The sequence below is a fragment of the Ceratosolen solmsi genome, unplaced genomic scaffold, assembly GCF_000503995.2.
Source record: "Ceratosolen solmsi marchali unplaced genomic scaffold, CerSol_1.0 scaffold29, whole genome shotgun sequence".
NCBI lineage: Eukaryota > Metazoa > Arthropoda > Insecta > Hymenoptera > Agaonidae > Ceratosolen > Ceratosolen solmsi.
The window spans coordinates 11,745,432-11,773,021 of NW_011948417.1; the positions used below are offsets into that span (position 1 = coordinate 11,745,432).

At 19.2% G+C, this 27,590-nt stretch overlaps 3 protein-coding genes across 4 annotated transcripts; 1 reads left to right on the forward strand and 2 right to left on the reverse strand.

Moving 5' to 3' along the window:
- Positions 1 to 2,046, reverse strand: LOC105359910 (uncharacterized). Its single transcript, XM_011496668.1, has 4 exons — positions 1,766 to 2,046; positions 1,128 to 1,226; positions 253 to 398; positions 1 to 186 (listed from the first exon to the last, which is right to left on the reverse strand). The coding sequence occupies exons 1-4, from the start codon at positions 1,997 to 1,999 to the stop codon at positions 12 to 14; spliced, it is 654 nt and encodes a 217-aa protein (XP_011494970.1). The 5' UTR covers positions 2,000 to 2,046; the 3' UTR covers positions 1 to 11.
- On the forward strand, positions 1,855 to 27,037 carry Ddc (aromatic-L-amino-acid decarboxylase). The gene is made up of 11 exons (XM_011496667.1): positions 1,855 to 1,931; positions 17,353 to 17,437; positions 18,491 to 18,611; positions 19,130 to 19,243; positions 19,323 to 19,442; positions 19,662 to 19,791; positions 23,795 to 23,943; positions 24,019 to 24,130; positions 25,741 to 25,949; positions 26,051 to 26,251; positions 26,634 to 27,037. Exons 2-11 carry the CDS (start codon positions 17,358 to 17,360, stop codon positions 26,838 to 26,840), a joined length of 1,443 nt encoding a protein of 480 aa, XP_011494969.1. The 5' UTR covers positions 1,855 to 1,931; positions 17,353 to 17,357; the 3' UTR covers positions 26,841 to 27,037.
- Positions 3,721 to 5,461, reverse strand: LOC105359908 (uncharacterized). 2 transcript variants are annotated; one of them, XM_011496665.1, is made up of 5 exons: positions 5,447 to 5,461; positions 4,823 to 5,381; positions 4,660 to 4,758; positions 3,890 to 4,078; positions 3,721 to 3,822 (listed from the first exon to the last, which is right to left on the reverse strand). In XM_011496665.1, exons 2-4 carry the CDS (start codon positions 5,081 to 5,083, stop codon positions 3,890 to 3,892), a joined length of 549 nt encoding a protein of 182 aa, XP_011494967.1. In that variant the 5' UTR covers positions 5,084 to 5,381; positions 5,447 to 5,461; the 3' UTR covers positions 3,721 to 3,822. The 2 variants fall into 2 exon arrangements, with proteins under 2 accessions (XP_011494967.1, XP_011494966.1); XM_011496664.1 differs by lacking the exon at positions 5,447 to 5,461 and having other exon boundaries at positions 4,823 to 5,419.
- Positions 27,038 to 27,590: the final 553 nt, after the last annotated feature.

A 27,590-nucleotide genomic window follows, 5' to 3' on the forward strand; every position in this document is an offset into this window, starting at 1 on the left:
TTAGTTTTAATTTAATCATTTTCATAACGATTATTTATATTCCTTCGACTTCGCTTTCGACCTCTAGTTCGTTTTTGACTTTTACATCCACTACACTGAACTTCACATAATCTTGGTAATTCACAGGCTATTCTTTTTATCAGCTTATTCTTTAAATAACCAATGAAGCAACATATGCCATAGTCACTAAAAAATTTATGTTTTACATTTCAAAATATTTTAAATAATTATAAGGAATAATTATTTACTTACGTATACATACTAAAATCTACAGATCTTGTAATGTGCAATGTGATCAGGAAAAATCCTATCGATATTATAAAACAAAGAATTGCCATAGGAAATTTATTATATAGTATCCATGCCGCTGCCTCATTCATTCCAAAACACAAAAGAATCTATATCGAATAGTTATATAAAATTAAAATTATTGAATTATGCAGTTTTTATATGTAGTTGCATTTCATCAATAGCTATTCTTAAATATTGTAATATTAACAAATGAGTTAGGTGTAAAACATATTAATCAAGAAATGAATTAATTTTATATCAAATAAAAGTTGAAATGTTTATATTTTATATATTTTTATTAAATACATTACAGGTTGTAAATATTTTTTAATTACAATTTATTATTAACAGTATGCAATGAAGATATTTTAGTATAGATAATATTATATACAAACAAGCTTACTTTTAGATGTTTACAATGTATTATAATAATAATTGAACACTAGGTTTAAACTACCATAAAAATCGGTGATATCGAATTATTTATTTATTTGCTATTAAAATTACTAATTTTTTATTGTGAATACCATTGGTAATTTTATTACGTAATCTTTTAGCTTTAACCAGAGTTTATATACTTAATTTTTCACATTATTTATCTTTACATATTTTTAATATAAATTATATCCTAATTATTAGTTTCATAATAGTTTGCCGAATTTTTGGTAATTTATATAAAGTTTTACTATTATGTAATATTTTTGAAATTACTTCTAATATAATATTATAATTATATAATATAATATATATATATATATATATATATATATATATATATATATATATATATATAATATAATACATATTTTTGAAAACGAAGTAAAATTATAATTTACCCTACGTAGAGTTTTAGTCAATGTTATATAAATATGAAAATCAATAGGCGTCCAGATACAGGCTATACAAAAGTCTAATAAAAATGATGTTACTAGAAACTGAAAGATAAAATTATTAATTAATAATTATTAGTAGTTTTAGATTAATTTAAAAATAAGAATACCAACATAAATAATTAATGCTATTAATATTGATCTTTTATAGTAGATAAATTATATTCCTTGCTAAATATATATATAAAGTGTTAGATTTAATCATTGAAATTAATTAATATAATAAAGCATAAGTGGAATTATTTAAAATATTTTTGAATACTATTTAATAATATTTAAAACTAAATAAACTTTTTTTTTATTTATCATCTTTATAATAAATTAATATATAAATGTACTTAAAATAAAATTTAAATTATAACTGAAATCATAACATATTTAATTATAGCACTGATATTCTTTTAAATGTATAATGCACTTTAATATTTTTTAAAAATATTTATTAAGAAATAAAATTTAAATAAAATAAAGAATATTATTTTATGAAGATTTTATATTTTGTACAGTAGATAAATATTTCTTAAAAAAATTAAATGTATATAATAGAATGATCCATTTTATTGTTTATATAAACTTAATCTTACTTCGTAAAGACTCATTAATATAGTGATCGGGTTTCGAAAATATGCAGGATATATGTTAAGATTGGTTATTATTGTATATACACCAAGAGCAAAGATAAAAGAGGTTATCGGAGGTCCGGATAGAAAATTATCTCCATATTCATCTTCAAGTGCATCAACAAAACAGGTTTTGAATATTGAAATACCCATAGAGTTTAATACAAGTGCCCAAATTGTGTAAATTATCTTCGTCATTTTATATTTTGAAAACTTATAATTAAAATTTATGAAACTTATTTTTCAATTACATTGAACATCTTAACAATTTAAACATTATGCATTGAACTTCAGTGTATTATGAAATAGTCGAAATAAAAATTTTAATAGACTGATGAGTAGTTTAGATCATTTTTGTTCAAAATAAATACTTGTATAAAATTGAAATATATATACACAATTATTTATGTATAAGACTTACTATATATGTTACAAAATTAATTACAAATATATTTCTTAATTATAAAAATATATATATAAATGAAACTTTTAAACTATTGATTTTGTAAAAGATATTATATTAAAGAAATTACACATATATTTTATATATTGCAATATAGCTTAAGTAAAAACAGGGTTTTAAAATGAATTATATAATATATACATATATATAATTCTTTTATAAAATTGCTTCGACGTAAGAATATTTTATATTAATAATGTAAAACATGTGTAATTTTTATATAAGATTTTTTTTAAAATAAATAATTAAAAAGTTTCATTTAAATTTTTATTTATAATTCTAAATGGACTAGTTTGTTAATACAAATTTTTTATTTGATTAAATAAGAGTAAGTTTATTTAACAGAAATATTTTATAAAAGTAAGAGCATGTGTAAATTACAACTCTAATTTTGGTACAAAATTATTTTCAGTTTTAGTAAAAAAATGTGCTTAAAATATATATTTGATTAATAACAGTAGCAACTTCTATGCTTAAACAAACAATAAATATATAAAATAATTTTACAAAATCATTCAAATATAATTTTCTAAAAACAAATTAATCTAAAGTTTAATGCTTTTTGAAGTCCAATTTACTCTTCTTGTAAATGAAAATAGTAATATCGATTAACCCTTATGTTTTCAAAATGCAAAAAAGAGAAATAAGATATGTAGGAAAAACATATATTAAAAAATAATTTATTCTAGTTTCCAGAAATGTTTTCTACTTCAAATTATTTCTCTTAAAATAAATAATTATATTTTATAAGTAAAATTTATTGTATTAATGATTTTTCCTATATTTTTTATAATTTTCATTATATTTATATTTTTAATATATTTTATTTATAGAGTAATAAATTCGTTTTGAGTAAAATATGTCTTAGTACAATTTTTTTACAAAATGTTATATTAGTTAAAAAAAATTATTTTCATTCTATAAAATTAAACAAAAGTACATATTAGTTTAATCATTTTTATATATAATTATTACTTTTGATATATAATACAATTTTTTGGAATTTTTTATTTATTCTGTATTCTGTAATAATAATATTCTGATTTATTTATTATATGTATAATTCATTTTATTAATGTTTTAAATATTCAAATATTCAAATATTTGTATTTAAATATTCAAAATAATCACACATATTTGTACACAGATTTGTCGAATATTAAATTTTTTAATTTTATAGTACTAGATTACTTTTGCCTTAAATAAAAAACATAATATTAACACAATCAAACAGAATATGTAATCAAATTTTATACATTGAAAATTTATTAAAGATTTGAAATGTCTTACGAAAAATATTTTAATATTAATTACATTTGATGAAAGGAAATGCAAATACGAATTACATCTTAAGAACAACAATCTAAAATGAAAATACATCTTACAAAATTGGTACAAAAGAAAAATATTTTTAATTTAAGTATATGAAAAATAGAGGATAAATGATTTACATATTTGTCTAAATTTTAATAAACCACATGTGAATGAATCGAAGACTTCAGACAATTTAAAAATAATTCTTCTATTTTTGTATACATGATTTAGTATTCCATGATTTCTATAAATTAAAATGTTAAATTAAATTTTCATTGAATGAATTAATTGAAAATATGATTATATATTACTTAGTACTTCGCCCAGAGATCTATTAAAAGTGAGTCAAGTGTTTCGGTAGCATCAAGCATCCATAAAAAAGTTAGTACAGAGATACAAAATGCTGTATGCATTGCTGCTATATCTGTTCCCATATATGAAGCTGTGGTTGTCAAAATAGAATATTTTCCTAATTCCATTTGTGAATTTAACCATAGTAGCTAGGATAAAATTACTTTATTTTAATTACTTCTACATAATATTTAAGAATTAAAAATTATTAATAGGAAGAAAAATTTAATTATAGTATGTTTAAAAATGTCAACTCGCTATGAATATATTATTAAACTGTTTTTTTATCATTTTCATTTTGACTTTAGATATTAAGGGATATAATTATTTTATTTATAAATGAAAGATAAAATTATATGTAAATGCAATAGATGAAAGCACAATCATATATAAGATAAAATAATAGATTTTTAATAAATAATAAACATTTATTTTTTATAAAATCTAAAATTAAACGTTTTAATTTGAATTGATTTTGTTAAATATAGGTTGATTACATTCCTAATTTAAATTTTTCATTTAGCATTTTTGCTTTAATTGTTCATAGTTTTTATTATATTTAGGATTAAATATTTTTAGAAAATAATGAAAGATATTGTTTTAGTTCGATTTGATAAAACTTTCATTACCAATAATCATAATATATTAATTTATTATGATCTAACATTAACATAAGTTAAGTAACATGATGAGTAATTATTTATTGAAATTTAATATTTTCTATATTTACCATTTTACCTGACTCTTGTGTGACACATAAAGTGATGTGCATTAGAGGTATCCAAATGATACGTGTTACTAAATCTGTTACTAAGGCTGATACCAACATCTGCAATTCATTAATATACTCTAAAAATTCTGAAATTTAATTAAAAAATATTACACTAACTTACTTCATAAATAATAAGTAATTGAATCGGTGGCTCTTTCAATGATTTTGGCCATAAGCTATATTCAGCTATCAGACAAAGTGCAGAGAAGATGAAAATAAGTGAGGCATAAGAAGGATCAAAAGGGGCTTCCTTTGTTACCTCGAAACACAAGCCAATTAAGCAAATTTGTCGTAGATGTATGTAGAGGCCTGTAAATACTACAACTACCCAGTGAAAGTTTATACAGTCAAAATATGCAAGCAATTCTCTTATGCACTCCATTGCCGAACTGTAGAGACTTTATAAAAATATTATACGTAATAAATATTCAATTTAAAGTTATTAAGAATGTTTGACCGTCAATTTTAATGTTTTTTAGCATGTGAGAAACTAACCTCATTTATGCTGTCAAAAGTGCGATAAAATTATGACAATCTTGTACATTTTTGTTTATAATCTCTTGTAGTCGGTCCTATATATTTTCTTCTTTTCTTTTTAATTACACATTTTCATTCATATCCCATGAATTTTAAATTAATAATGGAATTGATACAGTTTGCTTTGAAATCATCCTCCTATACTGTCAAATCAATTGTTTCTAAGGTTTTAGGAGAAAACTGATATATTTTTTGTTTCTCTACTTACTTTTATAAGTTATTTAATTTTATTACCTTTATTACAATACAATTTCTAAAAAAAACTTATTGTAAGTAGTTTTTATTTCATAATTATTTATGCTTAAACAAAAAATGTAAAAAAATTAAATTTTTTTTATAATTCAGATCTACAAATTATCTATGTGTAATATTAAATAATATAATACAAATTATTCTATAAAATATATACTATTATTTTTTGCAATAATTATTTATACAATACTTGAGCTAACTTAATTTAATTTTTTTTTAAATAATATTTAATTTGAATATTTTCCAAGAAGTTTATTGTACTATGAAATAATGAAAAAAATTAAATATAATATATTAAATAAAATATATGTTTATTTTATTAATATTATAATATTATAGTAATTCAGAATAATCTTATATTATTATTTTATATAGAAAATAAAATTGATTTTTAAATAAAAATATTAATAAAAATCAAAATTACCTAATTTTAAAATAATTATTAGTCTGCATATTTTTGAAATTCTTGTTCTTTATTTAAATTTAAATACAATTCAAAGTTTATCTTAAAATAATCTTAATAATTATGCGATTAAATTAGTAATTTTGTTTTTAATTTATATACTAAATTTTTTTCATTTACTATGAAACTGTTACTTTTTGAATTTTTAAAAAAATTTAAAAAATTATTATAGGTGTTTTTACATGTAAGTACAATAAATTTTATTTAACTTTGCATTCAAAAGTTAAACTAATATTTTATAAATTTCACATGATAGATATATTAAATACATAAAGAAAACCAGAATAGCAAGAAAAAAATATAGATATAAACTTACTAACTGTGTATTAATTTTAATATATTTGAATGAAGATAAAATATGTCGTTGAATGTCATTTACAAATTTAATTCTTTCTTATTAATTGTGAAGAAGAATACACTAACAAATTTCTGAGAAAGTTAAAAAATATATCAATTACACTAAAGATTTTATTTAAATAATTATGGTAGTATATATTAAAACATTAATTTGTGTTTAAAAGCCAAATCATTTAAATTCAAAAGTTTTATGTAATTTGAATTTTGTGTATCTTCATATGTTTAATAGTTCCCAGCAAGATTAGGTTTTGTTTTTATAATCAAATATTTTATTTACAAATCGAATAAGACATATAATTATTTTAACAATGAATACTAGGCAGTATTATTCCGATATATATTATTAAATTTTTAATAAATATTATTTAGTGAAATATTCATTAGAATACATTTCATTAATTTTCATCATATTTTATGTATTATTTGTCTCATATACAAATTTTTGTTATATGTACTTGAATACAATAGTAGCTTATTTCATTATTTCTATATATAATAAAATTTAGTTTGTTCACATCATCTTTTGAAATTTTATTATAAACCAGACAATATTTGTAATTTCTTTAATTGATCTGCAGTAGTACAAACAAATTTCAATAATAAGTTTCATCAGCAAATATTGTAATATCTAAATGTTATATTGGATTAGCTACAGAAAATAAAAAATGCTTTCATTACTGTTTTCATATTAGAAAGTAGAGGAAAGAGGAATAAACATATATTCTATTTTATCTTCAAATATGATGTGGAAAGGTTATCAATTTACTAGATAGAATACAACTCTATTTATCAAGATATATTTAGGCCATGGTGAATGACGTATTTACAAAATATATCAACGACTATAAATTATGGATACAGCGAAGACATTGGAGAAATTCAAGAATAAACAAATATCATTTTGCGTTATTTTTAAAATTTAATAAATATTTTGTTATATCATATAGAATAATTATATGGAATTTATTCGAACCTTAAAAATATATAGATAAAAATATATAAGCTCATCATTAGAAAGAAAATGATTTTTTAGGTTAAAACAAATGAATAAGAAATTGTAGCACTGTCATTTTTAATAATAAAATTAATTTTATTTATCAGTCAATACTACATATATTTATAAAAATATCATTTATGAAAATATTGCACAATGTATTTATGGTTTATTTATTATCTATTAGGTAATAAAATTAATTGCCAATTTGCAAGGGAAGATAAATAACATAAAATAAATAATTAAAAATAATGTTAAAAATTTTATAAAATGTATATATCTAATTAATTATTTAACTACGAATTTGAATATTTTAAACGGTTAATTCTAAGTGATTATTATATAACATTTCATTTTTCTTTGTTATAGTTGAAAAATTTAATAGAAAATTTTACTGAAAAACAGAATCCTTTACATATAAAATTGTTTAAAGTTAAAAAAATTTACATCAGAAATATGTTATTAAATAAATATTTAATTAAAAGTCTTTTGAATAATTTTATTGGTCCTGAATTTAGTAAATTAGAAAATTATGTTGCTGAAATATACTATTTAAATTAAAAAAGATGATATTTATTACACTTTATTCTGATTTTATTTATTTATCTAAGTTTTATTACATTTAATTCTAACATCACCAGCAAATAAATGTAAGTAAACAACACGTAATGTACAGAAATTTATACTGAAATAGAGTAATGTTTCATTTTCTACAAAAGTGAATAAAAAAAAGATCAAATTATATTGTTACTGCTTTATATTGAGTAATTTCGTTTTTACTTTCACTTCTTAGCTTTTATTACCTGCTTTACATTTTTTTCAAACTTTCTAATTTGTTCTCCAATTTATTTATTTAATAAAGATGAAGATTATTAAAAATCAAATATAATTTTTAATATAAAAATTCCATTTAAGATATTATAAGATATTTATATTATGTACTTACTAATAGAGAATATTTAATTCATACAAATAATTTTTTGTGCATTTATGATAGAATAATAATATTGTTCTGAATTTAACATTTTTTATTGATTTTTTTTATTAAGAAATTTCTAGAGCACCATTATTTTAAAGACAAAAATAATATTTAAGACAATCTTATTTTTTTAGTCGGTTTGTATAAATATTATTTGTAATAAAAAATATTAAAAATTATAATTACCTTAAATTTAATATAAATAATATATCTTCAAAAATGAATAAATTGTTTAATTATTTAAAACAAAATTTTAAAAAGATTTTAAAAATTTTAAAGAATTTGTTTGTATAATTTCATTTAATTTATTGTTTAATTTAATTATTTCAATAATATATGATTACCTTTTCCTTATATTATAATTTATTTTGAATTATAATACATATATATATATATATTCTTTAATTTACTTATAATACTTATAATCATCTATATTATATAATTTTAACATTTATATTAATATTTCATCCGTAAAATATTGGCTTATCTTAGTGTAACATTGCAATTTATTTACAGCACTTATCGAAACTTTTGAATTTTATTTATTTATTAGATTTAAAATTTCAATGTTAATTAAATAAAACTTGATTTATTATTAAATTGTTTATAAACCAAGTAAGTGTTGATTTAATTTTGATATTATGTAAATTTATCAATAAAAGTTAATAATAAATAGTTATTTGCATCTTATCAGAAAGATTGAATGACAATAAATAATCAACAGTCAAAATACACCATAAAGAAATAACATAAACAGAATTTATATATACTTCTTAATATTTGTTTGAATAAATTTCATCAATTTTATAACAAATTTTGTTACAGACTATTAATAATTTAAAATTTAAAATGCGAAATATATTGGAACATTAATTAATTTTTAAATAAAATTTATACTTTTTATAAAATCCTTATTTTTAAAAATGTTCAATTTAGATGACATACCATTATTTTGATAATATTAATATTTTTATCGCAATTGTCAAATATAATAATAATACTACATTTTAATGTTTTTACTTTATACTATTAATAATAATATGGAGCATTTTTATATAGTTGCTTTTAGTAGAATGTTTTCTTAGTTTTTTCAAATATTTTTTCAAATGTAATTATTATTTGAAATTATTTGAAAATATTTAGATTGTTTTTGAAATTAAAAATTTAAAGAAAAATTATACGTGGTAGAAGTAAAAATAAAAAAATTAATTAATTTTAATTGTAGTATTATTTATTTTTTATTTCTTTCATTTGTCTATTAGTATCACTTTGCTATTTCTCAAAGTATAATTTAAAAAATTGTAGTATACTCGGCGATCTACTACCAATTTAGCTAGATAAAAAATGAAACGCAAATGCAAGATTTCATACATAAAAATGTTTGAATTGTGGACATAGCAAAAATGAAGTGTTCATGGAAGAAAATTAAACTATTATTACATTAAATTTTACATTACATAATTGTTACATTAAGTAATAACATTAAACATATTTTTATTTCAACAATAATAGATTTATTAAGTAAAAAAGTTTGGTATATTGGAATTATGATTAAGTATTCTTTACATAATGTTAAACATTTATAATATATTTAAACTGACAGTACATACAAGAGACAGAATATTTTCAATTAAAAAGAGATGGAAAAATAAAAAAGAATGGTAAAGGACAACACGTTATAATTCATATTTATTTAAATTTAGTACACTGTGATAAATGAATGAAACCATCATTGAATAGTCTATTTAGGGTTAATCTATAATATTATAATTTATATTACATTACTAAAGTATTATAATTTATAAATTATTATAATTATATAATAAATATTATAATTATAAATTATAATGATAAATTAAAATATTCAGCGATATAGAATTATAATTAAAAGCAGAATATTAAACTATTACTTCAAAATCAGTATATTAGCTTCTCTATATTTCATACAACTTAGACGGCTGAAACAAATGAAGAAAAACGGATTTTTAATGTTTATAATTTTATTCATGCAATGGCCATTGTTTAACTTTCTCTATTTTTGCTGTTTTTAATGTTTTTTGGATATTCTGTTTTATAGAATATAGTAATTTAAAAGTTTTAGAAACTCTTTAAGTATAGTTTTAAATAATCTTAGAAGAAAACATAACGCTATAATTAATGCAATTACTAAATTTTCATTTACAATGTGTAGTTTAATCAAAATGATTAATATATTATTTTTGTATTCTCTTATCTTTTTAAAAAAAATTTCTGTTACTCTTTTTATTATATTTTTAATTATAAAGATAAGTAACTTTGAACATTTTATTAACATGGTTAAAAGCAAATTCTACTATACAAGAAGCTACATACATATTTATGCTTGTTTGAATGTAAGACAGTAAAATAAAAAGGTACTTGTTAAAAGTATACACTACGATTTCAGCACTAACTAAGTTAATCTATTAGGAGTAGAAAAATAAAATAAATTTTTTTAGTTGGTACAAACTAGAAAAAAAAAATCTGTCTATTCGATGTCACGTTTGCTTTAATTCTTTTTTTATTGTTTGATACTGATTGTTGATTATGCAAATAATTAAGAATAAAAAGTGTTAAAAAATAATGATAAAAAGTAGTACAAGTTTTAAATATATCTACATGTAGTTTTATAACTACGGAACGTAATAGTTATAACATAATTATAATAAAATACATTTATCTTTTTTCAAAGGAAATATGATCTTATTCATTGCTATTCATTTTTTAATAATAATATCTATTGAGATGAATACGTTTAATTTGAAATTTTTTGACAATTATTCGTATTTTCATATATAAAATATTTTAATCGCGTACGTATGCAGATTTTTTTTTAATTATAAATTAAAAAATAAATATTAACGTTTATACAATAAGTAATTAACTAATATTACAAAATCGTATTAATATAAATTGATATTATTCTGATATATTGAGCATATATATTGAAACAATAAAGGTAATTATTTTCATATTTTTAAGAACTCTTGTCATCATATCAGTTCTCAAATATAATACAATAAATATACAAATAATTTTTTATACAAAAAAAAATTTTGTTTACAAAATGTATCAAATAGTTTACTAACTGATTCCAAAATTTAAATTATAGTTATTAACTAATAAACTTTATTATATAAATATTACATTAAATGTTATATATTATTATATAATATCGAATGTATAAGTTTTATAGAGTTTAATTAATTGTTATAAATAATATATGCACAATAACTTTAATTTTTATATTGTATTGCATTGAAATTTAACGTTGTTTTACTTTATCATCTCCCTAAAATACCATTCTACGTTAAAATTGTTCTTTAGTAAAAATTTCTTAATAAACTTTTTTAATGCAAAATGATTTTACAGAGAGATATAGTAAATTCCAAATTGGTTTTCTACCTAAAATCTAAATTATACCTAAGTATTTAGTATAAATACTAAAGAAAATGGTGAAAAAACTCATACATGAGTATTAAACTTATATATTTTTAAATTTCAAAGGTACATTCAGTCCATCATGTACCAGTGGAAAAAACATTTAGTCCTGAGAAAATGTATATAAGATATATGGAGAGGCAGTGTCTTCCATATGCAATTACACAACCATAGTGAGCGATAGATTTAATTTGGTAGAACACCAGTGCTAAACGCAGGGGTGGGGTGTATATAAATCTGAGGCAACCTCGACTCCAGCCACTATCTCACCTACCGTCAGTTACCACGCGACGCTCACATCAGCGTAGTTGCGCATGACACTAGAGAATTGTATTACGAAGCAAGGGCTGAGAGAAGAGCTTTTAATTTTTACCTACATTTTCTACCATTCTGCGTGTTACTTATTGACCCAGCTTTCGTTTCTTTAATACATCATACAAGCATTCAATCTAAGCATCTTCTCAATAAAGTTATTCAAGAAGATTAATCCTCATATAAAAGAGTAAGTGAATTAGCAAATTAGATACTATTGCAGATGGCAAATAATATTAGTTTTTTTATTAAGCTTAGAGCTTATCTAAAATTCTTCTCAAAATGATTAAATTCGATCAAATGTATAAATTTAGAATTATTAGGATATCCTATTTTATCGTTATAATGTATTAATTTAATTTTAAAATAAATTAAATGTTATAAATAATGTTGTGTATTAGAAATCGTTACTGTATCTTCAAATATTAAATAATATAAATAATATCTTTGTTAACAGTATTCTATAATATTATGTTTATAATTTAAATATAAAGTATACGTTAACGATAATAATTTAATTTAATTGTATTTCAGTATTTTAAGCCAGATGGTGTTTCTCAAATTCTATTATTTATCTAAATAATGCCATTTATTTGTGATAATTAAAGATAGATTGAGTAAATATTTTAACAATTATTCATATGAATTAGTACTCAAATAGATAGTATAAAATTTCAACTCATTAATATTATTAAAGATAGAAAGTATTATTTTTTATTATTGTTGATTTCAGTGTAAAAGTTATAAAAAGAAAAAATATTAATACCACAAATAGTCAACTTAAGTAGAAGCACATTGACCTTCACTGATTTGTGCAATATTTGTGAAAGTAAAACAAAAACTAAAAGTTTTACCAAGTGTGTCATTTATTACACATATATAAATGAATGTACATATCTTTGGTTTAAAATAAAGAATAATTTACTTATTCTCGTATACCTAGCTATAGTTATTCATTTATTATTTTAAATGGGATCTGTGCTATTAAATATGTTATATATTACATGTAAAAGTAGAATTTATAAATCATTCATAAATAATATAATTGTGTATTTTAATGCTTGTATATGTAATATTGTTCTTATATTTATGAAAAACATGGAAATATTGGATTTCATTTGTTGAAGCATTTTCTTAATATTGAGAACTCTTATATTAAGAATTAATGTTAATAAATTTGTTAATAAAATAATAACATTTTATGTTAAATAAGGTAGTTTTTGTCTGGGTAACTATTGGTGTAAGAATAAGTGTCTTAGACAACAATCATTAACTAGTAAGTTTTCTCATTTCTTTAAATTATTTAAATTTTCAAAATATTTTAAAACCAAAATAAATGATTTTTATTAATATCATAACATTAATAACAATGAATAAAATATTTTTAAATAATTAGTTTTTATAAATATAAATGTAAAGTTAATATATTCAAATACAAAAGCACATTTGAGTTTTTTTCTTAATTTTTATAAGAAATGATCAATATGAATGTTTTTAAAATTTTTCCAATAAATAAAAATTCTATATTAGTAAATATTTCAACCTTATAAAAAAATTATTTATCATATTCCAAAGTAATTTAGAAAATGTTTATAAAATAAAATAAATAAGAATTATTCAATATTAATTATTAAAATTTTATTTTGAATTCTGCTTAATTTATACAACTATGTGTAAATTAAAAATGTTTAAGTCACTATTATTAAGTTACCATATTTCAATAATTAATATTACGAGTTCTATCTTTAATTTTTCATTGTCCACTTTGAAAATCCAACAACTTTTTTAGCATTGCGAATGAATGATTTAACTTCACATGATCTATCTGTTGCACTAAATACTAAAATTAATAATTTGGAATTTTTTATAAATATCAGCTTTTACATTAAACCATAAATTTTAGAAAAACATAACATATATTAAACTATTGTTAGAGTAATTTGCAATATTAATATTAATAAAAATATTGATTCTGTTAAAGAATTTTGTACAGTCTAGCATAAAGATACATGCAAATCAATATTAATTGATCACGATATTCCATAGAAACTTTTAATTGTAGATTTCAGTATAATTCATTAATTTAGTATTACTAATTTTACTAAAAAAAAATTTGTATTATAATTCTCTATTATATAAAATAAGAATTTTAAATTTTAAAATGTTTATTATTTGATAATATGAATTTGAAAGAAAATTACTTAATTATATAAATTACGATTTTCATTCATGTTGTGAACCAGATAAAATAATTTTTTCAAGTTAAAACATATTTTATTAAATCTATAAAATAAAGCATATATATAAAACACATACACGCGTACCCGTCTGTACATATAATTTTTTCTCATTTCTTTTAGTTAAATTAGTATAAAGGGACTTGATTAAAGAATTTGGCAATATAATTTATTTAGACATATTTATTTTAATAAATTGTTTAAAAAAAACTTTATTACTTACATATTACATACTTACATTAAAAGCTTTAATAGATTTAAATTAATGAATTAATTTATAAATCACTTTAAATAAAGATTTATTAATTTTTATATTAATTATATTTATTAATATACCGTTAAGTTCTCATAGTATTATATAAATATTATATATTTAATTCTAATTTAAAGAATATTTACAAAATTTGTCAAAGGACTATTAATAAGAACATCAATTTATTTTATTTAGACATATATATTTCGAGATATGGTACTAATAACCGTAAATAAAAATAGTTGCATGTACTTTAAAAGAAATATTGAAAGTAGATACAAATATTTACATATTTACACAAACAAATAATTTAGCTTAAAAATGTCATTCAAAAATTACTTTACAATCTGACTTGAAACTATGTTCATTATAATTAGTAAAAATATTACAGTTAGTATATATTTAATAATTTATTAAATACTTTATTACAGTATTTTGTATCTTCTATACTCTGTAAATGAATAAAGATGAACATGTGTAAATTAAATAAAAAATGCTTTAAGATAAATACTTATACTGACACAATGATAAATTTATTAATGAAATGTGTTGGGATTTAAATAATTTTGAATTATTAAAAAAAATATATATTTATATAATAAGTAAAATATTCTCAATTAAATTATTAATATAATATAATTTTAATTAATATAATTATTAAATAAAATAATCAATGTTATCATATAAATTTAGATTTAAAACGAATAATTATGTCCTATTTTTTGTTTAAACTCATTTTTATGATTATCTTATAATTTATTGTATAATTATTATTATAGTAATATATGACTGAATGTAAAAAATGAAATAAACTATCAATTAATGACTTAAATTTTATTTTGTAAAATTGTAATTACGGTTTAATAAATCAATAACTTTTATTAGGATTTGATTTTATTATTTGATGTAATATTAACTTTTAATTTTCAACTGTACTTATATATATAGATATATATAAGTATATTACCAATTTAATTATCTTATTAATATTTACCAATTACATATTAATATTTACCAATTTAAAATATTTCTAAATTTTAAATTTATAATTTTTATTTGTAATTTATTATAATGTTGAATTTACAAAATATAATAATGGCTTAAGAAATATTTTTAGGTTTTTAATTAAAACATTTACTTTTTATTTTTTCATAATACTAACAAATAAAGAATAAATTATGAATCTACAAGAAGCAATGTTTTAAGTTTTAAAATAATTTTATATTAAATTGTCTATAAAAATAATTTCATTATTTTATTATTGTTAAAAAACGATTCTATAAGAAATAGTTTATATTTTATTTATTTATTTTTATATAAATAAAAATGATATCTACTGGAATTATAAATTATTTACTAAAAAATTTCGAATATTTGATATATTTCAATCTAAAAAAAATACGTATAATAAAATAATATATACATAATGCTTCCTTAATTTTATTAATTATACTAGAGAGTATTTTTATTTTTGATGACTTTATTTATGATTAAACAATTTATGGGATATATTTAATTTATTAAGCAATAATGACAATAGTTATAAAATGAGTAATAAATGTGGTTCCGTTTATATTTACATTGATTTAAAATTTAATTAAAGTTTATGGAATGTCACAATAAAATAATAATAATTTAATTTTAATATATTTAATTTTTAATATTATTTCGAAATTGGCTTCATTTATTATGACTGTTAGCATTGATTTTTGTGATTAATTTTATTATTTTTCAGTATTATAAATATATTTAATTTATGTTCAGAATATATTTAAATGAATGTAAGAATTTTATGTATAATTATATAGATAAAAATAAAAAAAAGTATTATATTAAGCAAATTCATCTTATAATATATCTTATATGTAAAAAATATTAACTAAATCAATTTAATGTAATAATTCCAGTTCAAATAGATTATTCGAATAATCTTTATAAGTTTATAAGTTAATTTATCAAAGGAAAAAGTCGTTAATAATAAATATAGTACGATTTAAAATAATTAAGATTAGCTAACATACATGTAATATTTTACGAAAATTTTATATTGATCCAATAAATATGAGAGAATTACAAATTATATAAATTGCAAACAATACAACTTCTTTATCTAATTTTAAAGATTTATTGGAAGTTAGAAATATAACAAACTTCTTTATTTAAAGAAAAATGTTTCAAAATGTAAATATATTTATTAATACTCAAGGTATTCGTTAATTATTGTTGTTATTAAATTCTGTAAATTTATTATGTACTATAAATTATACATTAAATTTTATATTTATTGTTTATTTCATTATTTTTATTGTATCGTGGAAGTTCAATTTAATAATAGCATAATATTAATAAGTAATTTTTTAATATTTTAAGCGTACATTTATTTGAAATAAAAAGAAAAACTGAAGAATATTAGTTTTTTATGTAATTTTACGATAAATTTAAAGACTTTTATGTTATATATATGTATATTTTATTTATATTTATATAATACTATATTTTATATTCAAATGTACCATTATTAATTAGTATATTACTTATACTTGCTTATAAAAATAAAATACAAGTAATTTATATGGACAAATCTTTAAAATAATAGTATATTGCATAAAATAAATATTACTAAGCTTTTATAAGATAATATTAGTTGTAAAATAAGATTAGTTGTAGAATAAGAAATCATTCTTACATTATTTCATTTAATTTGTAACTAAGCGTAATATTTTATATTCATTTATGGATAAAAATTAACAAATATTACACTAATAAAATAGTTGGCTTCAAAATAAGAAATATATTAATTAATTACAGTTACAATGGATCCAAATGAATTTAAAGATTTCTCAAAGGAAATGACAGATTTCATTGTGCAATATCTGGAAAACATAAGAGAAAGGTAAGTAATCCTACCTTGAAAAATGCAATCACTTATAGTAAGGTTTTTATGCATCTTCAAATTATAAGACTATTCATTGATAAAAGTATGATTTGGGATCAAGGATTGTGTACAAAACCTGCATCTATGTACATATACAATTATACAACACTTATCTTGTGATATCTATAGAATGTTAGACCAACATATATGTTGCGTATTTATACGAAAAGTGAAACGTTCATGAACGGAAAGAAAAATTAACCTTGACAATACCTTGCATCATGAATACATGTACAATAAAAAATATATGATTGTAATGATTTCGTTTAATAGATGATTTAAATAAATATCGAAACTATAAGGATTTTGGTCTTTAAAATTTTAAGCTTTCAAGGCATTAAACATTAGATAAATGAAATAAAAAAATTCTTTTTCTTTGGTACTTTAATTTATATTCAATTAAAAATTTATAGATTAATATATAAATATAGATGTTCACGAAGTGTACATAAATATTGTATAATTGACATATCAATTTACTTTCTAAATACGTAATCTTAAATTCATTAACTAATCGAAAATAACATTTAAAAATGTTAATATAATCTATCAATATGTTTATAACATATGTAAATAGATATTCAAGAATTAATAATTTATAATTACATAATTTTAATGCATAGTAAAAAATAAAATGTTCTACTAGAATCTAAATTGTTTTTAATATATTTTAAAAAAGATTGTTATTTTGAAATTATATAATATTCAATAAGTATAAAACACCAGTATGCTTTAGTAAATTGTACTTTTAATAATTTATATTATTTACTTAATTATATTAAATTATAAAGAAAAATTTCTATAATAAAAATAAACATTTTATTAATATGCATGTCCAATTAAAAAATTTTAAGAATATTTATATTTCAACATAAGAGTTCATTAATAATTCTTATAAAAACTTTAAAATATTTAAGTTATAAGTAATTAATATTAATAGAGCATTAATATGTTTAGATTTCATTAATCAATTTTATAAGTCAAATTTTAACTTGAAAGTTGGTATTTTAGGAGAGTTTTACCAATTGTGCAGCCCGGTTATATGAAACCCCTAGTTCCTGATGAAGCACCACAGTATCCTGAAGCATGGCAAAATATTATGAATGATATCGAAAGAGTAATAATGCCTGGCGTAAGTTATATATAAACATAAAATAAAAATTTTTTTAAAATACAATTAGCTTAGAAACAATATTTAAAGTTAATAAAATAATTATACATATAATTTCTAAAAAATTAATAAATTCACGTTTTCAATTGTATTTTATTTTAATATCAAAGGAAATATTATAAAGAAATTATTGTAAATTTACATTAAATCACATTATTGTAAATTTTATTATTCATGTTGAAATTCCAATTTCAACCAATGTAGTTTTTAATTTGATAGCACTTCCAAATGTTTTGAATTTTCAGTATTCGTTTATTTATTATTTATAATTATGTATAATTGTATATATAGCTTATGTATAATTTATATTTATTATTATTTATATTTCATTCAAAATTTTAAATAGTTTTACAAATTATATTTAAGGATATATAAAATTTAATATTTAATTAAAAAATGTAATATATTAACATAGAAAATTAACTTAATATACAATTTAGTATCATAATAAGATTGAATAATTTTCTTATTTTTATTAGGTAACTCATTGGCACAGTCCCAAATTTCATGCATATTTTCCTACGGGTCAATCTTATCCTGCAATAGTTGCAGATATGCTTAGTGGTGCAATCGCTTGTATAGGATTTACATGGGTAAATCTTTTAAACAAATATTTAATATATATTTATATGTTCACTCAGAATAATATTGATATTATCTTATATATGTTAGATTGCAAGTCCAGCGTGCACAGAACTCGAAGTAATAATGCTTGATTGGTTAGGAAAAATGATTGAATTGCCAAAGGAATTTTTGGCTTGCGGCGACGGTAATGGAGGAGGTGTAATTCAAGTAAATCCTACAATAAAACATAATAAGTACTATAATTAACAATAAAATAAATTATAAGATTCTCTTTAAATTTTATAATAAAATTACGATTAAAATTATACTATTATTTTATTAGCAAAAAATATATATTCTTATATAATATTAATATATTAATATATAATATATTCTTATTAGATTAAACTAAATAATTACTTTATTTGTGTTTCACTATAATGTAAGGGTACAGCAAGTGAAGCAACTTTGGTAGCACTTTTAGGTGCTAAGGTTAAAAAAATCAAACAAATCAAAGAACTACATTCAGAATGGACAGATAATGAAATTGTTGGAAAATTAGTTGCATATGGATCACGTAAGTCAATACTATTTTAATAAAATATTTTAGAATTTTTTATTATTTTTTATTATGTATTTTATTATATAAGAATTGTAAGCAATTATCAGTTAATTATAAAATTTTCTATTAATTTTTTATTATTCTAATTTATTTTTAAATAAAATAGTATTTTTGTGACAAAATATATATTATTTAATTAATTAACTTATTGTACAATTTTTAACGATATATTAAGTTTCATAGCTAAATTAAACACTAAATTGAGTAAAAGTAAAAACAAAAAAGTGATCAATAGATGAAACAATGTAATAAAAAATATCTTAATATTCAGTTAGTGGATAGGAAATGACAATAGATGTATGGGCTTGACGTTAAGTTACTTCATCAAAGGGCACTTTATTACCATGGCAACGCGTAATAATCTCTAGAACTACTGAAAATTCATTTCGAGCTCCGTCAGTTCTATTCCCATTTCAAATAACATCCATTTTAAGAGTACTATATAGATTTCATTTATGAATCTAAGGAGTTGGGCAAAATGGATTTACTTTATGCCCATTATTATTTTAATTTATTTTAAATAAAAAATAATAAATTGTTTTCATTTAATTTTTTTTTTAATTTTATTATTTATCATCATTTCTAATAATTAAGATATTTACATTATTGTATAAAGTGCAAGCTGCATATAAAAGCAAAATTATTCAACTTAATAGTGTAAAACATATTCTTCCAAACAAATTACAAGCACATAAAAAATAGATTAGATAGAAAATATGCTTATATATGTTAATCTATTTAAGTACATGCATTATTTATATTCTTACTATATGACTTTACTCAAAAAAATGTCAACAATAGGAATTTCGATCAATTTTATTAACTGATTAATTAAAATAAAGTTAATTATAAAATAAAGTTAATTATAAAATAAAGTTAATTATAAAATAAAGTTAATTATAAAATAAAGTTAATTATAAAATAAAGTTAATTATAAAATAAAGTTAATTATAAAATAAAGTTAATTATAAAATAAAGTTAATTATAAAATAAAGTTAATTATAAAATAAAGTTAATTATAAAATAAAGTTAATTATAAAATAAAGTTAATTATAAAATAAAGTTAATTATAAAATAAAGTTAATTATAAAATAAAGTTAATTATAAAATAAAGTTAATTATAAAATAAAGTTAAACTTTATTTTAATTAATCAGTTAATAAAATTGATCGAAATTCCTATTGTTGACATTTTTTTGAGTAAAGTCATATAGTAAGAATATAAATAATGCATGTACTTAAATATATTAACATATATAAGCATATTTTCTATCTAATCTATTTTTTGTGTGCTTGTAATTTGTTTGGAAGAATATGTTTTACACTATTAAGTTGAATAATTTTGCTTTTATATGCAGCTTGCACTTTATACAATAATGTAAATATCTTAATTATTAGAAAATAAAATAAATAATTCGATATATAATTCAATTTCTATAAATTTAATTTTCAATATTAATTTTATTATGAAATATATTTAATAACTCAATAGGCGGATATGATCCCACAATATTTTTAAGTACGGTTAAGTGTGATTTTAATATTTGTAGCTCATAGATTACATCTTTTCTATTTGTTAATGTGTTCCTCTTTATTTTCTCTTTATATTATTTATATTCTCTTTATATATATTTAGAATTCCTAATAATGTTCTTTAACCTGACAATTTTAATCCATTAAAAAAACAAATTATATTTTTGCCTCGTATATTATCAAATTATAAACAATTGTTAAATTTCATTACGTCATTTGGATATTAAAATTATAATCTAAAAATGAAATCTAATTATTTTATGGGAATTTAAAAAAAAATTTAATATTTTGTCTATAATTCAATGAATCTTCATTTTTATTCTTATTTCTAGATAAGAACTGTTGAGATATACAATTTTAACTAGATATAATATTATTTCTAAATTTTTTAATTTGTTGATAGATAATTACTATAATTGCTGAATATTAAATGTACAGTTACTTAATTTTATTAATATTCTGTACTGCATAGTTTTATGTATATAAATTTATATTAGCAACATATTAACACGTGTATTGGCATAAAAATTAAAAACAATATTTGATACTATTTAATTATTGTAAAACACCAATATAATACTATAATTAGAAATACCTACTTAGAAATTATTCCCAATGTTTTATAATGTTCTTTAAGCTCATGCATTTTCTTTTTTCTTTTTTAATTATAATAACATTTTAATCGGAGTAATTTTTTAATGATCAATACAGGTCGCATTAATTTTTTCTTATAGTTATTCAGTCCACATTTACCTTATAAGCATATTAAAAATATACTTATTATAAATTTACATTATTTGTTATTAGGTGGAGGCTTTTACTTCTCTATTATATTCAGATATTTAGTTAGAATAATTCATTTTGTTGTTAATTTAATAATTGTGAACCTATTAATAGTACATAATATACGATTGTTATCAATAATATAACTGAAAAATAATAATATTCTTGGACATTGAACATATTTAAAATATTTTTTTTTTCTTACATTTTATTTTTATTTAATATTTTCCTTTGAAAATAATGACTTAAAAAAAGTAGTTGATAATCATTCGCGTAAATAATTTCTCCAAATTGATAACAATTATGAAAATTTGATGTTTTGATTTTTCAATAAATATGTATTGTAAAAAATGTTTTTACATCTTCAAATAAGATTAATAATGATGAAAAAAAGATTTATCTTATTTTGTTTATAAAAATTTACTTAAGTATAATTGTGCCCGTATTATTATTAATAATACGTATATTCCCGTATAATCATTAATTTTTTAAATAAATAGATAACACGTTCGATCTTTTGCTAGTAATAAATATTTAATTAGAATTTTGAAATTGTAATTTCAAAATCAACGCTTAATTTAGCATTAGAAATAATAACCCGAGTTAAATTATATCAAATTCTGCTATGTATTTATATTTTCATGATTCATAATTAAGTTCTTTTCAATGTTTTGATTAGATGATTTTTCTAGAGATATAAAAGCTTGATGAAAATATTTTAAATTGCTTCAAATTAGTAAAGTTATTAATAATTTATATACTTTTACTTTTCATTTCAGTACAAATCAATTTATACTTTAGTGGCCGATTTATTTCTTTTTAAGTTCTAAAGCTCCCAATAATAGTATCTCGGTACCAAGTAATATTTTTCGCCGATCGTTATTGAACAGAATAAAGTCCGTATATTTTGAAAAAAAGAGTCCATTCAGTTGTGAAAAATGTAACATTTTTAATTTTACCTTTTTAAGATGTGTAATACTCATTCAAGATTTTACTCCATCAGTTTGATATGCTTAATATATAGGCCTAATGAATAGACAAACTTTTGTGACAAACGTAATGTTTCTTTATTTAGTAATACATTAGAAGTTAGGCAAATAGTTTTGTTTTTAAATCATCGATATACTTTGTATGATTATAAAATTTTCAAAGTAAAATGATTTTAGATGACAGTTCATTGAAGTAAGGGCGAAGAATAAACTGTTTTTATCATATTATATAAGAAAATCTGCACTACTATAACTACTTTGATTAAGTAAATTCACTTTTCAAATCAATTACTCGTTATTATTTAATAAAATATATAACTTTAAAAATAGAATTTGGAATATGCTTATATATAAAATTTATTTTATATAAAATAATTTTAATTTCAAATACAACTACAATTCATAATTTATCCTAATGAATAACTTGATTTTGATAAATAATAAATTTATATACCTCGTTAATTTATTTCAAATTCAAATTTATAATCATAATTAGTAGTTCATTATATTAATTTTATCGTTATTTTTAAAAAACAAATTTAAAAATTAAAAATATTAATAATTTATTTTATGCTAAAAATAAAATAAAGTAAAATTTTGTAAGAGCAATGTTATTTTTTGTATCATTAAATTATTGCGTTAATATTAATTATAGTTCAAGCACATAGTTCCGTAGAACGAGCTGGTCTTTTGGGAGGTATTCAGTTTAGACTTCTTGAAACAGATGGTAAACATCGACTACGCGGAGAAACATTTGCGACAGCCATTCGTGTTGACAAAGAGCAAGGACTAATTCCGTTCTATGTAAAGGCTCCGTTTAATAAAAATATTCACTTATTTAATATTTTTGAACAAATATTTATTTAAATTTTATATTAGGTTGTTGTCACGTTAGGAACCACTTCATCTTGCACATTTGACCGTTTGGATGAAATAGGACCAATTTGCAATAGTGAAAAAATTTGGCTACATGTTGATGCTGCATATGCAGGTTAGTATTTAATTATTTTAATATTTAATATTATTAAGCGCAGTATTTTTATTGAGCAGTTTAAAAATTAAAGATGTTAAAAATATTGCTTTTTTTATATTTTGATTTTGAAATAATTTTTTTCATTAATGTAGAAAAGTTCCAAAAATTTCCATATTTTAAGTTAATTTTATGAAAATCATATCATTTTTATTTTATTTTCATATTCTTCTAATATTTTTTGACATCATGAATTAAAAAATGTATTCGACATTGAAAATCAAAGGTATAAAACAAAAATTTTATCTATTAATGTAAAAATTTAATAAATAATTATAAGATATTAAAATGAATAAAAGAGTTTAAAATTGTAAATTTATAATTATTATTTACTAATATTAAATTATTATTAGCTATTAGATTTAATAAATATATTTAAAATAATTAAACTTTAAAAAAGTACTTAAATGTAATGAATTTTGCACTTGCATATAATTCTTTTCTCATATCATAAAAAACTCTGAAAATTATATAATTTATGATTAAATATTAAAATTTGAATTCATAATTTTCATGAATCTATCTTATTTTTCTGGTTTATAAATTAAGAATTTGAATAGATCTGATTATTTGAAAAGTATTTTTTTGATAAATTGTATTATCATTTTATGTATCATTCTAATTAATTAATTGGATTCTATCACATTATTATATACTCTGATGGTTGCAGAAATAAAATTTTTATAAATTTTGTGTAATTTTTTTAAATATAATGTGAATAAATAATCTTGAATGCTAAGGCCAAATTTCTTTTTATATGAATTTGTGTAATTTAAATAATATATTATAAAAACAAAACAAGTTTCTATCGCAATTTTTCAATTTTGCCAAATTAAATTTTGTATTAATTTCTTTTATTATTTAAAATTTATCGTTACTAAATTCTATTGATTTTCAATTAAAATTATTCTTCTGATTAATATTATCGGATCTATTTTTTGTACTAGTATTTTATTAACTCATCTTCTTCATTTATTCTTGTAAATTTTTAGTAGATAAAATATATTGTTTATATTGACAATTCTATTCAATATTTTACAACAGAAAAATTATATACTTTTATAAAAATACAAATATTTTTATTTATTTAAAATATAGATAGTTAGTATAATATTATTGTTTACATACTTTTATCAGATTGTTAAAACTAAATTATTTGTGTAAGTAAATAAATTATTAATCATTTATATATTATATGTATACTTCAAACTATGTTATTATTTATTTTTTATGAATAATTAAATTTGTTATGATGCAGCAGTATAAATGCTACATATAATATTGGTATTGTATTTAAAAACTGACTTTAAGATAAATAAATGAATAGCTTAATATTAAACTGTAATTATTTTTTAGAAAATAATTTAGAAAAGTATTTTAATTTATATTATATAGTAATATAATAATCTATATTTTCAATTAATTTTTAATCTTCAATTAACTTGCTGGAAACCTTGTTTAAATATTATTAAATGATGGTATTTTTTTATTTAAAATATTATATTATTTTATTACAATGGTATACTATTTTCATCTAAATATATTTTATAAAATTTACATAAATATTTTAGGATCTGCATTTATTTGCCCAGAATTTCGCTACTTAATGAATGGAATAGAGAGAGCAGATTCTTTTAATTTCAATCCACACAAATGGATGTTAGTCAATTTCGATTGTTCACCTTTGTGGTTGAAAGAACCAACATATATCATTAATGCATTTAATGTTGATCCTCTTTATCTTAAACATGATTTGCAGGGATGTGTGCCAGATTACCGTGTATGAATAATTTTGAATAAATATTTTGCTATTTTATATTATAATTTCTATTTTATAAAAAAATATTTGTTTACAATATTTTGTATTAATTATTCTTTTAGCATTGGCAAATTCCTCTTGGTAGAAGATTTAGAGCTTTAAAATTGTGGTTTGTTCTTAGATTATATGGTATAGAGAACCTTCAAAAATATATAAGGATCCACGTTGCTTTAGCTCATGAATTTGAGGAAATGGTCTTATCCGATCCTAGATTTGAAATTGTTGAAGAAGTTATTCTTGGTCTTGTTTGCTTTAGACTAAAGGTGAATATTGTTTGTTATTTTATAGTATGTTAATGTCATTTTAAAATAAATGAGTTTATTTATAAACAATTTTTTCTATTATTTGAATTTTTATCATATTTATTAAAATATATTTTACTATATAAAATTTTTTAAATGTAGAATATTGTATATATTTTCATTAGAATTACTTATTACAATTCCAATTCATTTTTATTCTATTTTCGATGCAATTGAATAATAATATAACAAAATGGTAAATTTATAATAAATAGTTATTTATAATAATATTATATACTAATACGTTGTCGAATATTGTTAGATATATAATGTATAGATTAATGGTTAGATATTCTCTTTAAATTAATTTTTAATTAATTTTTATATTTGTGTCATTTTACAGGGTACGAACGAATTAAATGAAGCGCTTTTAAAGCGAATAAATGGAGCTGGAAATATTCATTTAGTGCCGTCGAAAATACAAAGCAATTTCTTCTTGCGCTTGGCTATTTGTTCACGTTTCACCGAAAGTAAAGATATTGAGTACTCATGGAAGGAGATCAAACTTCGCGCAGAAGAATTATTGGACGGGCAGTCATTGTCTAAGTGATTGCGCATCTACATAATGCGTAATCGCAAAACGCTTGTGACTAACATTTACATACAGTTTTAAGAACTTAAATATTATTCCCACTTATTTCAGGAAACTGAGTCTTCTCTGTCTATATACAAATGTATATACAAAAGTGATAAAGGAACATATTACGAATGAATAAACGATTCAAAGAACGAATATATATATATATATATATATCTTTTAAGATTGATGAAATAATAGCCGCAATTTCTAAAAGATTTTAAATATTGACTTATTTCCTTAAAATTGTTCTTGAAAATATTATAATTGTTTTCACAAAAATTAACTCCATACATATTATGCTGTCCAAGTACCAAGGAAATAAAATTCATGAGTTGTAAAATATATTTTTAATTAATTATTTTTATGTTAATAGCTACAGAAACAATTTTAATTCATAAAATTTTAAATGTTGTTTTACTGCAGTATTCAATTTTTTAAACTTAATATTTATAATGTAATTAGAGTACGTTTGATTCTTTTAAAAAATTGTAAACAAAAAACTTTCCCTAGTTTACCTTCAATAATTCGAAATTTAGAATGTATTGAACGATGTATTTTATTTTATTTTTTTTAAATAAAATAATATACTCTTTATTAAAAATAAATGAATTTATATACTTATATATATATATATATATATATATATAACAAATAATATTAAAATCTACTGTACTAATAATAATACTTGTTGAATTAATTGTAAACTAGCTATATATTTTA

What these genes read in the sequence shown, in the direction of transcription:
- LOC105359910 (XM_011496668.1), bottom strand. Translation starts at nt 1,999, where the DNA reads ATGACGAAGATAATTTACACAATTTGGGCACTTGTATTAAACTCTATG. An exon ending in TATTAATGAGTCTTTACGAA is followed by an intron (nt 1,227 to 1,765) that starts GTAAGATTAAGT and finishes TTTATCTTTCAG; the next exon opens with TTTCTAGTAACATCATTTTT. An exon ending in TGACTAAAACTCTACGTAGG is followed by an intron (nt 399 to 1,127) that starts GTAAATTATAAT and finishes TATTCGATATAG; the next exon opens with ATTCTTTTGTGTTTTGGAAT.
- LOC105359908 (XM_011496665.1), bottom strand. Translation starts at nt 5,083, where the DNA reads ATGGAGTGCATAAGAGAATTGCTTGCATATTTTGACTGTATAAACTTT. An exon ending in AATTACTTATTATTTATGAA is followed by an intron (nt 4,759 to 4,822) that starts GTAAGTTAGTGT and finishes AATGAATTGCAG; the next exon opens with ATGTTGGTATCAGCCTTAGT. An exon ending in CACAAGAGTCAGGTAAAATG is followed by an intron (nt 4,079 to 4,659) that starts GTAAATATAGAA and finishes ATTTTATCCTAG; the next exon opens with CTACTATGGTTAAATTCACA.
- Ddc (XM_011496667.1), top strand. Translation starts at nt 17,358, where the DNA reads ATGGATCCAAATGAATTTAAAGATTTCTCAAAGGAAATGACAGATTTC. An exon ending in ATGGAGGAGGTGTAATTCAA is followed by an intron (nt 19,443 to 19,661) that starts GTAAATCCTACA and finishes CTATAATGTAAG; the next exon opens with GGTACAGCAAGTGAAGCAAC. An exon ending in TTGTTTGCTTTAGACTAAAG is followed by an intron (nt 26,252 to 26,633) that starts GTGAATATTGTT and finishes GTCATTTTACAG; the next exon opens with GGTACGAACGAATTAAATGA.